General features: G+C 43.9%; 1 protein-coding gene across 1 annotated transcript in view; it reads left to right on the forward strand.

Annotated features, from left to right (window-relative positions):
• Nucleotides 1-11,387, forward strand: part of PMM2 (phosphomannomutase 2) — a 14,308-nt gene extending 2,921 nt beyond the window's left edge. Inside the window, exons 2-8 of the mRNA XM_069733998.1 lie at nt 3-114; nt 274-350; nt 1,510-1,601; nt 1,906-2,005; nt 5,534-5,609; nt 5,736-5,851; nt 8,713-11,387. Of these exons, the coding sequence (XP_069590099.1) occupies nt 3-114; nt 274-350; nt 1,510-1,601; nt 1,906-2,005; nt 5,534-5,609; nt 5,736-5,851; nt 8,713-8,817 (678 nt within the window). The 3' untranslated portion in view covers nt 8,818-11,387. The remainder of the gene's footprint in view (nt 1-2; nt 115-273; nt 351-1,509; nt 1,602-1,905; nt 2,006-5,533; nt 5,610-5,735; nt 5,852-8,712) is intronic.
• The last annotated feature ends 1,661 nt before the right edge of the window (nt 11,388-13,048 follow it).

Here is a 13,048-nt window from a genome sequence, read left to right on the forward strand (position 1 = left end):
AGAAAGTCACCAGTGACATGGCGGAATTCCTGCAGAATTTGAGAAAAAAAGTGAAAGTTGGAGTTGTCGGAGGGTCAGATTTTGAGAAAATTAAAGAACAGCTGGGAGACGATGGTAATATTTTATTTTTACTAAATATTTATTAAACTGCAGATTTATCTATTTCTGTATGGTCTCTCTATAATTTATTCTCTATATGTCGTATATCCAGCCATCTCCTTTCTGTGCAGACATAGTCAGTAATTTTCTGCACTCTCCATATTTGTATTTCAGTGGTTGAGAAGTTTGACTTCGTGTTTCCTGAAAATGGCCTGGTGGCGTACAAGGACGGAAAGTTCCTTTCCAGACAAGTTAGTATCGCGCCTTTCGGGCATAATTCAGACTCGTGTATTTTGCATCAGTATTTGTAATCCAGTTTGGAACAACTAGAGAGAAAAGTTTGTCCCTATTCTGAGTTTTGGTCCCTTTTTTTTTTTTATTATTATTTTGGGTCACAAACCTTGATTAAAAAAAAATACTGCTGCCTGAATGGGGCTCATTCATTCATTCATGTAAGTCTTTGGCTGGAATTGTAGAATGGCACTTTGATTTTTGCTGCAGATTTGCAGTTTGCAGTGCTGCGCATCTGCACCTATGGGCTGTGCGCACATGCAGTTTTTGGAGGGAAATGCCCCAAATCTAAAAACATTGGTGCTGATTCATCAAGACTTTCTTGCCGATCTTAACTAGAGGGTGTGATGGAGTCAGAGGCTCCTGATTTATGAGGAGGCACATGTTTCTGCATTAGGCTACGTTCTCTGAGCAATATTTGTAAGCCAAAACCAGCATTAACCTGGAGTGCCTGACAAATGATGCACGCTTTCATGTGCCACGCCAGATATCCTACTCCAGTCCCTGACTGGAGTACAATTTCTGGCATAGGGTACATCGCAGCTTGTCATGAATTGGTTTGTAAACTTTTGATCAGGGTCATTTGGATGTTTTGGGTTGTCATTGCGATTTAAAAAGAGAAAACACAGTAGTTTTACAATAAAAGGCTTCACCCAACCACAAACCATGAGTGGAGATCACTTTTTAATCGCTTGTTGCAGATATAATATAAATATATATATATATATATATATATATATATATATATATATATATATATATTTTATTTATTTTTCGGTGGGGAATAATGGGGGAGATATGTACTTTCAGGACTTTTTTTTTCATATTTTTTTAAAACTTTAGTTTTTATTTTTCGAGGCCACCTTAGGAGGACTTGAAGATGCGATCGTCTGATCATCGCTACATAAAGCAGAAATCACGGTCTCCTTTGATGCCTGACCACAGGCAGGGGTTCAGAGGAGCTTCATAATGACAAGCACAGGGGTCATCAGCAGACCCCCGGCTGTTATGACAACCCATCAACGACCCGTGATCTCATCATAGGTGCACTGAGAAAATGAAGCTCGTGTATGTTGGCGCTTGTTAAATGCCGCTATCAATAATGGATTTCATTCACAGAGCATCCATGCCCACCTGGGAGAGGACTTGTTGCAAGAAATTATCAACTACTGTCTGGCCTATATTGCTAAACTGAAGCTACCAAAGAAAAGGTTGGTGATAATTGTGCAATTACATTGTTGAGAGAGAAAAACCCTAGAGCCAGGTATTCTATGACTGTCTATAGTGAATTGTGAAAAGTCCCACACACGATGCAGTTTTGGTACATTTTTATAATGTTGTTTTTGTTCCTGACCTTTGTGCCCATCATGGTGGTTGGAGCTGTTCTGGCCTTGGCTTTACTTGAGCCTTTAGCGCTTGTGATGATGTTCCTGGCATATGGGATGTGTGACGGCCTCAGTTCTTAGGAGAGCGACTTTATCAGATTCTGAACTTCAAGGTATTTTGTAATTTCAGAGGAACGTTTGTTGAATTTCGGAATGGTATGCTGAATGTCTCGCCCATTGGAAGGAACTGCACCCAGGAGGAACGGATTGAGTTCTATGAATTAGATAAGGTCGGTGAAACACTTAAATAAAATGATCCGCATTATTCATTCCCCAGTCACCAGACTGGAAAAAAATCAGATTTCACAGGTCATTTCATCGGAAGATAGCGCTGTGCTCCTTCGCCTGGTGCTTGGCAGCCTGTCTAAAGGGGCTAATATCCAGAAAAGAGCGTTCCTATGAACAGTTGTTCCCCCATTATCAACCAGTGTAAATGCAGCTGACGTTGCACACACTTTAGTATGACTTTTTTTTTATCTTAGAGTTCGTCTGGTCATCCACAAAAAATCGCTCTTATTCACTGCTATTAGGTGAGAAAAGTGGCTCAGTCGGGAGATTACGAGCCTTTATGTAATCCATGATGTTCTCATTGTGACTGCTAATAGCATTAATCATATTACTGCACTTCAGTAACAGATGTGATGGTCCGGCAGACGAGCTCTGTACCACCGACCGCAGGCTGGATACACAGGCAATCCCCATGTATGATGTTCTGCCGAAATTCGCCTCCTGTAACAGGAGCTTTAAGCCCTATTCGCACATAGATTAAATGGTATAGAATCTGCAGTTACAGTATGGAGCAATGCATGTGAATTAAAACGTATATACACGCTGCGGTATAAGTGTATGTGTCCACATTCAGGATTACATCCGAATTAGCTGCGGATTGAACACTGCGTACAGCCACAGCGTCCAGATGTTACAGCATAGTGGGGAGGATTTTATGAAATCCCGTCTCCACTATGCGTAAAACACGCACCCAGCGGCCCTGCATTTTCGGACATCCGCGCGTCTTTTTAGAACGCAGCATGTCTGTTTACCTTGTGGCGACACTCCTTTGCAGCAAGGTAAATCACAGGGCCCTATGTATGGGGTGCGGAGATTCCGGATGTGGGCAATGAACACATTCCGGAATCACCTCGCGTAATTCCTAGAATGAGGAGTTTAGGACCTGAGAATGACGTCGCGGCTTGTGATTGGTCGCGTGGCGGTCACATGAGCGGCACGCGACCAATCAGAAGCCGTGACGTCATGGAAGGCTCTAAACGCGCTTATTTTAAGCAAAGAAGGCTGCCGGTTACCAGCGGTGATGTCCAGGGGCCTCCGGAGAGGTGAGCATATCAATATTTTTTTATTTTAATTCTTTATTTTACACATTAATATGGATCCGATACCGATTCCCGATACCACAAAAGTATCGGAACTCGGTATCGGAATTCCGATACTGCAAGTATCGGCCGATACCCGATACTTGCGGTATCGGAATGCTCAACACTAGTTACGACCCGCGCATGCGCAGTGATGTAAATTATGCTATGCCCACAGTTGGGGAAAGCATAATACGCAGGCGCCAAATTAGACGTTACTGCGCAGGCGCTAAACACAACGGCGGGACTAAATTGCGCAGGGAAACGCAAGAGGTGGGGGAGGAACCGCTATTTGACCACGCCCATCCGACCTGACCAACTTGAGTGACAGGACAAAAAGGCCAGTTCACAAAGGTATTTCGGCAGCCTAACGGGGGAATAAAGGCACCAAAAAGGCACTAATGTAAAGCCCAGCTCTGCCCCTATTTCACACTATTTTTATCTAATCTTTAAAAAACGGGGTGACCGGTTCCCTTTAATTTTTGTCAGAGCTGTATGTTCGAGTCCCTGCGGCTGTCAAACAGCTGCAAGACGTGCAGCCGTGGGGACTCAAACGTATTTTTCGAGCACATGAAGACACTTGGTTAGCCCCGAGCATGCTCAGATAACATCTTATCTGAACATGTTCGCTCATCCGCTCATCACTATAACCAATTTGCATGGCGGAAGTGTTTTTTTTTTTTTTTTTTTTTTTTTTTTAGCTGCATCTATTGATTTCTCACCTTAAGGCCAGAGTCACGCCTGCGTATGGCATTGGATGCGATATGCTAATGACACTCGACTCCAGGTCTGTTGCGAGTGTGAGGCGACTGTCCGTGCTATGTGCTCCGATCCTCACATCATAGAATCGCAGCACCGGTCTCCTCTATTGCCGAGGGAATCGCACTGCACTCTGATGACATCCAAATGCAGTGCGATGCCTCACATGCACCCATAGACTTATATGGATGTGTGCGATTTGATTGTCAGATGCAATCACAGCATGCTGCTGAATCGGCGTGAGAAAATAATCGCAGATTGAGCTGCACCGTTGGTTTAACATTCAGCCGAATGCAATCTATACTCCCCTCCTGCACGCCTCTGTGAGGATGTGACATTGTGGAGTCCTGGCACTGCTGCAGATCCTGCCTACGGCCTGTACTATTTCATCACAGCGGATGTCTGCTCTGATGGAATATAAATCCAAAGAATATAAAGGACAATTAAAATCAGGACAAAAATAACATTAAATATGAGTGTGAGACCAAGAACCCCAATCACCAGAGACTGACCCAATAATCCAGCATGTGGCATTAATGGAAACAAATCCTCAATGCTGTGTTTAGTAATGCTAAACAGAGGTAAGAAAAATGGAGAACACCTTCTAACCAAAATGCAGCTCAAGATTCGAGTTGTGAATTTTTCAAAATTCAGTTACAGTTCCAATCGGCAGCGAATATTGTTTTTGCAATTTTCGCCAAACGTCATTGGAGTCAATGGGAGCAGAAATAAAGGAATATGTTCGGACCCGATCATCAAACACAAATTTAGCACAAATAGGGTACCAATATGGCAAATTCAGATTCAGCAACCGATTCAAACATATTCACTCAACTCTACTCAAGATCAGAGATTAGAAATGTCAACCTCCAGAAGAAGCTAATGCGAAACGCTCACTGAGGGTTGTACCTCACCGCCCAGGCTGTCCCAACACCACCTTGGGTATTTATTGAGCATTACTGTGATGTCTGCTTCTATATTCTTAGGGTTTGTTTATGTATTGGAGGCATCGTGTTATACAGCAGGCCATTTGTAGACGTTTCTGACAGGATATAGGTCACAGTGCAGACTTTCAGCAGCGCTGATTGCCTGCCTCGGTCATGGGACAGAACAATGTCATATCATATGTATCAATGTCATATTTTGGGAACAACAGCGCCAACATTGTCAGAAAGGCAGTGCTGCTGGAGGTGAGTATACACGGTTTTGTATTTTTTTTTTTCTATGGTGTCCTGAATTGATTAAGATGGGATTGTCCTGTATTGGATCAGTTAAGTACTTGGACAATAGCAGCTGTAATGTCCTCCGATGCAGGCACCATTCCAGCGCTGTTGGCACTGGCCCTCCTGGAGATCCCTGCAGCCAGTCAGCAGCCCGTAACTGACCCTCGGAGGAAGTGATCGCGCAGCCGCAGCTCTGACCTCTCCCAGATGACGGTTACGTGTGAAGAAGGTTCTCCGGGAGAACCAGTGCCGACACCTCTGGAACTGCCCCCGCACCGGAGGAGAGTATAGCTCTGGTGGAAACAGTGAGAAGAGGGTGTCCCAGTGGTGGAGAACCCCTTTAAGGATTACTAACGGCAGCAAATCGATTTGATGACTGATCGAAAGTTCTTCTCTTTTGCTTTCTTAGAAAGAACATTTTCGAGACAAGTTTGTTGCAGATTTGCGTAAGGAGTTTGATGGGAAAGGTCTCACGTTTTCTATAGGTAACGTATGATGCGGTCAGGCCCGGCAGGGAGAGAACTGGACAGAGTTCTGGTTTCTGCTCTGTAAGATGTGGAAAGGGGTAAACGAGGTCACAATCTGACGGTACCTTTCGTTTCTGTGAACAGGAGGTCAGATCAGCTTTGATGTGTTCCCCAATGGTTGGGACAAGACGTACTGCCTAGGAATTCTTGAGAAGGAGGCCTTCTCCCAAATCTACTTCTTTGGAGATAAAACGATGCCGGTGAGTATCAGTGTAGGTTTCTTGAGGTCTGCCGAGTCATTTCAGGCACGTAACACTCTATAATTTCTGTTCGTACACTACATTCATCTTTCACTTCACAGAAGAATCAATAATAAAAGACCACAGACCACATCAAAGTTGCCTGCAGGGAAACCAAGAGCTTGTAAGAGCCAAGGGGTGGAAAATTTCTAATGAAACCCAATTGCAAAAATAATTTTTAACTCCGACTACAAGTATTTAAAAAATCAATAATCTGTTACCAAAAGTGGCCAACCAATTTAGTTAAGTCCTGGTAAGAGAAAGGGAGGCTGACTCCATAATCTGCTCCACTGTAACATAATATTTGGCATAAACCATAGTCAGGTGTCGGCTGTCCATGAGCGGGACCCTTCCATTACGTGGCCCCTCCGTGCAATATTTCAGCTTTATCTGTATCCTGTGGGATTGTCACCAACTAGTGATTCCCCTCATACACGGCAGGTTCTGCTAATGACAGCCATGTTTAAAGGGATCGGGACACTTTCCCAGGCCCTCAAACCACTACCAAGTACTTATTACTATCTTTAGAGCTTTCCTAGCGAGCCTTTTTATATTGATTACTGCGTGTGCCCAAAACCATTTTAGAACTGTGAGGACGAGTTATGGGAGCGTTGTTATTCCCCAGACTAATTGTCCAACTAATCAGGTTATTACACCCCTGTGGACATGAGTAACTTAGCTCGCAAGAGCGGCATCACTACTGACTCTTTGCAAATCCCTGACAATCCAATACGAAAAAACAAATGGCGCTACCAGGTGTGGTACCCCAGAAATGTGTAAGAAGTAGAGGAAGAGTTTAGTGCTCATCGCAGGCACAACACGAAGCATACCTCGGGAGGCGCTGCCCTGAATATGGCATAGGAATCGCAATATAAATTAGTGCATGGACTTTACTGACACATGCGGCACGTTTCTACATCGGCTTGGGGTCTTCACCAGGCTCCTTTCTTTAGATTTTGATGCTCAGGGAGGCAACAGTGATACTGGACTCCACCAGCCATTACCACCTGTTCTGCAAATCTTGCCTCCGGCTGAGTCACACATCACCACAGCCGCCCTGGGCATGCGAAGAGCAGCGACGGAGCACGGGTGCATACGCCCGGCCTCCCCATTGCCAGGAAGGCTGAGATTTGTAAAGAGCCGATGGTGACGCCGCCGTTGCACTGACGTGATAACACGATCCATGAGATGATTAGTCTGGAGAAACCAGCGCCCCCACAACTAGTCACCCACTAATTAGAATAGCGCCATCATTGTCATAAAATATTTTCTGTCACATGAAGAAATCTTAAGAAGCCCACTGTATAGTGTTACTGAAGGGTCTAAGGATAATACATACGTGGTAGTGATTTGTGGGCCTGTGGAAGCTGTCGGGCTCCTTTTTAAATTACATTTGTTCCCAAGCACAGAAGATTTTTTTAGCTAGTGGTGAAGGTTCGTATAGTCGTAACATAGATTATTTTTTTTCTTTAGTTTCTAAGTACAGAACACCAAACCCCATGTAGATTGAATTAAGATGTCGTCTGTATTTACACCAGAATGTCCCAACGGACCTTGTGTTTCCTTACCAAAACGAACCGCCTCAAAGGCATATAGAAGTGTATTTGTTTGGGTCTGGGCATCGCAGTCTTTATACGGGCCATGAAACTCTTCAGTGTTAGATTTGGAAGCTAACGCTGGTTACCTGCAGTGGCCACTAGAGGGAGTGTCAGAACTTACTGTATATTGTAATATCTGATGTCATTAAGAACAGCGCCCTCTAGTGGTGACTTGCTGCAGAATTCATGTAGTGCAGGGAAAAGACAGTATAAATTTACCTGCTACAGGTCAATGTGGGTGTTGTGCAGATTTCTTTTTTTTTTTTTTACAGAAGATGTATATTTGTTAAAATCTCATCCCCCTATCAGCTACAGTTTTTTTTTTTTTTTTTTTTTTTTTTGTAAAATCTGAAATGTTCCTACTAGGGATGATTGAATAGCTTTGGATAAGTGCTTATCCGAATTGCAGTAGCACTTCCCAAATAGCTGCCTCGGTAACCCGGATACCTGGAGGCCTCCCAATAATCGGCTGTTCGGCCCCACAGCTGCATGTGTCACGTCTGTCTGACAGTCACAACACGTGCATGGAGAGCCCAAGAAAAGTGCTATGCATGTTCTGTGACTGTCACACAGACGCGACACCTGCAGCTGCGGGGCCAAACAGCTGATTATCAGATGAACACGTATCCGATCTGTGACCATACCCTAAATATTCTCTTCCCTGCCTGAGGATCTGAATCTCATATCCTATTGCTTAACACTATGGCACCTACTCAAATGTGGCACCCTGATAATTCCGCCTCATCACATTATAGTGCAGAGGTACAGGGTCCTTGTTAGCAAGATGTTTAATTAGAAAATAACCTATTATTTATATCAAATTCTTGTTTTAATTACTAAAAATATATAATTTTATTTCTGTTTGGCATAACCTATATTAAAAATAGAAATCTTACAGTCTTCACACTATGTTAGAGACTAAGTTCCTATTGTTTCAGGAAACAACACCTGCACATAGCCATAATAGTCGGATCCTGATCCAATCTTTTGTATTGAAGCAACTGAGCATGTCATTATGAAGGGAGGGGGGAGCAGGTCAGCTGTGATTGGTGGAGACCTTCTCATCTGTAATCCTCGCATACACAGGAATATAATCACTGTACAATAATTGATTATGGGACGATCATGGAACGCAGGTTCTGACCCCAATACTACAGCTGACACATAGGCCTGAATCCCCATTGTGCCCAGTGCTGGCTCTAACCCCTCTCGCTTTGTTTTCAGGGAGGTAATGACTATGAAATCTTCACGGACCCGAGAACAATTGGCCATTGTGTGACGTCTCCTGCAGACACGCAGGCCATTTGCACAGAGCTGTTCTTGCAGTAAACCATTCTACATGAAGGATAGTGACGATCCTGGGAGAGATGACCGGACATAGTCCCTTTAGTGGTTTAATGAATGGTGGCGGATTCATTATTTTCTCGTGATTGTGGAGCAGCTCTCACTTTTAGTGAATGATACTTGTAATTCCTCCAGTTTTCAGCCTGCCATCTTACTCCCGTCATCTACACGGTCAGTGAGCGGCGTGTGTGATGGCACCATACATCTGCTGGCCATCACCCACACAAGGTCCTCGCAGCTCCAGAGGTGGACTCCGCTCCTGAATACAGTTTTGTATAGATGACGTGTTCCCGTTGTTTGTGATTTGTTACGGCAGCAGTGTTTCTGCAATACTTGGAGACAGAACGTTACAGCCATAGTCGGCCATCGGGGATTTACAGTTCGGGTCTGGAGAGGAGACCCACACCCTTCTTCATATCTCCGTTGTGTCCTCTCTCTGGGTACTAGATGGGCATAGCTGTGACTGTGTGCAATGAGAAAAGGGCTCAGATACACCTGAGTCTAGGGAAGACCACCTGGTAATTACGGCGTTCATGGTTACATGGTCGGTGTATCTAGCGCATTGTCAGCCAAGTTTATTGGCAGGTATGACGCTTTGGGGATATTCCTGTGGAAATATCCAGGTACCTCCTGACCCTTCTTACCTTGAGAGCCACATTTCGCTCTGATAGATGGGCGTGGGTCACGTTCAAGCAGGACTCCCACCACTTGTACCATCATAACACCCAAGAACCCCACAGTCCTGATATGACAGCCCAAGCTTTCCTAGGGAGCACACCGAACCCTTGTGCCCTCCTCCCTTATAGGCAGAATACTTACATCCAGGGGTCCCACTTGTGGCATTCTCGCATGGAGCACATTCACACCCAGCGTAATCCCCCTCTAACTGGCAGTATCCTCCCATCTCCAGTTTACTATAATCTTCCCCAGCATACACCCACCCAGATCTGCTGTGCAGGGCACATCACAATAGTCCTCACCTGAAGACCACCTCTTTGTGGTTACTTGCTAAGCTGGCAGGCTGCCAGGAGCCCCACATCATGGGTCCATGAGCCACCGGTGGGGGCCCCTGCAGTTTTATAAAAGGCAGTGAAGTAATGTCTCACAGATGGTATTGTATAGGTAACTAACATAGAGGACTGGTTCTGGCTACAAGGCAAGGAAACCATATTGGCCAGATCCTATATAGTAGCAAGGAAATAATTCACCGACACTGGTTAGCTACAGAGGTTGTGCAGTTGGAAAAAAAAATCTGTATCCTTATCCGTATACCTAATGTAAGTACATAGAAATGAATCCTCTTATTTTCAAGGGTGTGATGTTCTGCAGCCGTCAGCTCCGGTCCGCACAGCTCTGCTCCGGTCTAGGTTTGACACAAGTGAGATTCATGTGTTGCATCGTTATCCGCGCCCTTCTGTCACACCCAACACATAGACAGAAGGGGACTGGCTTAGCAATTGACATGAGGCAGTAACCCCCCATGACACCCTCCTGTTCTAAGCATAAGCCAGAAGTGGTGCCGTGGCTGAGGAATGGCGCATATTCTACAGCAAATATTCGGTAAGGAACACGGCTACGGATATTCCCGCTCCCACACCCTGTAAGAACGCCTGTGTAACAAATATTAGATTTGCTTTAAGGCCACGTTCAGTATTGGGTCAGTATTTTACATTAGTATTTGTAAGCCAAAACCAGAAGTGGTGATGTTTCTATTATACTTTTCCTCCGATTGTTCCTCTCCTGGTTTTCACTACAAATACTGATGTAAAATACTGACCAAACACTGACCGTGGCCTAAGAAGGTGCCTTATAGTCGTTCATAGACTGTCTTAGATTTCTAAGGGCTGGTGATAGGAGTCAGATCATGGTCCGGAAGGTCAGCCATATACCAATGTTTTTCTAATCTTCTACAAATGTCTTCACCTTTTGATTAACGTTTTATTACCTTGTTCTGATCCCAAGTTCCAGCCTGTATTTCTGTTCAGAGTGGCCTTATTTTCTTACTGGGAAGAGTTACTCGTAGACCAAGCACAGTACTGTAATGTGGAATATAAACTCTAGCAGGTAACCTATTGGGCCGTGCTTGCAGTGAGGTTGAGAACCGAGCAGAATTTAGAATACAGCTCTGAAGTGATGGCAGGATCATTACACAATACATATGCTGTAGAATTTACATGTCATGTGACCTTGGAAATAAGTGTGTGCAACCTAAAAAATGGTGAATATGGACATAAGTTATCTCTTACCCACCAGCAGATTAAAATATTGAATGTTTACCTTTTTGTTTTACACAAGTGTTTAATTTTTTAATAACTTGTTCCAAAATGTTAAATGTTTGTTTTCATGATGTGTCAAGAAGGAAACCAGTCTAGAATTTGGCTAACTAGGACGTCCACAAATTCTTACGTCATGTGCTCCATGTTGGGATATTCGCTTACATTAGCAGTTTATAGAAATGACAGATGGTTATAGACGTCACTGCCTGATGATCAATTATTCACTCGTTTTTGTCATTTGCTATTAACCACAATTGTAATAAATCTAAATACATTTTGTGTCTGAGTGTATAGACTAACGATATTTTTCAAAGAAAAAACACAAAAATTGATCTTGTCTTAAGTTAGAATATATGCAGCACATAAATGCATGTTCACATTGGCCATAAAGCATACACAACCTACAAGAAGCAAAATGAGCAAAAACCCTGCTATAAGTAAAAAGCAAAGGTGCATTTAAATAGCACAGGGTTCTTAGTAATACTGTTTTTGATCAAAAATCGCATCCCAAAGTCATCCCACCCTTGACAAGGGGACCCTGATCGGGACTGGTGTCCACAGGTCGGGACCCGGTCCTTTTGTCTGCCCTTACTCACACACGGAGGTCAACTCTGACACATGGTAAGGTTTTTAACCCCACAACCATCGGAGATTTTTCAGTTTTGCATTATCGTTTTTCGCTTCCCTCCTTCCCAGAGCCATAACTTTTTTTATTTTTCCATCAATATGGCCATGTGAGGGCTTATTTTTTGCGAGACGAGTTGTACTTTTGAACGACACCATTAGTTTTACCATGTCGCGTACTAGAAAATGGTAAAAAAATTCCAAGTGCAGTGAAATTGCAAAAAAAATGCAATCCCACAATTTTTTGTTTGGCTTTTTGCTAGGTTCACTAAATGCTTAGTGACCTGCCATTATGATTCTCCAGGTCATTACGAGTTCATAGACACCAATGATGTCTAGGTTATTTTTTTATCTAAGTGGTAAAAAAAAATTCCAAACTTTTGCTAAAAAAAAAAATTGTGCCATTTTCCGATACCCGTAGCGTCTCCATTTTTCGAGATCTCGGGTCGGGTGAGGGTTTATTGCGTGCCGAGCTGACGTTTTTAATGATACCATTTGGGTGCAGATACGTCCTTTTGAACGTTCCATTGCATTTTAATGTAGTGGCGCGGCGACCAAAAAAACGTAATTCTGGCGTTTTGAATTTTTTTTTTCTCGCTACGCCGCTTAGCGATCAGGTTAAATCTTTTTTTTTTTTTTTTTTTCTATTGATCGAGTGATTCTGAACGCAGGGATACCAAATATATGTAGGTTTGATTTTTGTTTTTTTAATTGTTTTATTTTGAATGGGGCGAAAGGGGGGGTGATTTGAACTTTTAAATTTTGTTTTAATATTTTTAAACATTTTTTTTTTACTTTTGCCATGCTTCAATACCCTCCATGGGAGGCTAGAAGCTGCCATAACTCGATCACCTCTGCTACATAGAGGCGATACTCAAATCGCCCCTATGTAGTAGAATTACAGCATTGCTATAAGCACCGACCACAGGGTGGCGCTCGTAGCAATCTGGCATCAATAACCATAGAGTTCTCCAGGAGACCTCTGCTTGTCATGCCGACGCACCGCTGATCCCCCGATCAAGTGACGGGGGTCAGCGGTGCACGCATTTCCGGGCCGATGGCCAGAAGCGCTTGTTAAATGCCGCTGTCAGTTTCCTTGGAGATGTCCAGGAGCCCTTAAGGACAGGGCCGCCATCAGGGCATTACTGCCCTTACTGGCATGTGGGGCCTGATGAGCATAGGGGGCCTGCAGAGGGCCCCCTCTACTCTGCTCACCGTGCCAGCAGGGGTAGGATCCTGCCGCTTCAGTAACTGATCGCGCGTTCTCCGACGCACAATCAGTTAAAATCTGTTGCCGTTAACAGCAGCCAGCCAAT

This window comes from Ranitomeya imitator, chromosome 7, assembly GCF_032444005.1.
Source record: "Ranitomeya imitator isolate aRanImi1 chromosome 7, aRanImi1.pri, whole genome shotgun sequence".
Taxonomy (NCBI): domain Eukaryota; kingdom Metazoa; phylum Chordata; class Amphibia; order Anura; family Dendrobatidae; genus Ranitomeya; species Ranitomeya imitator.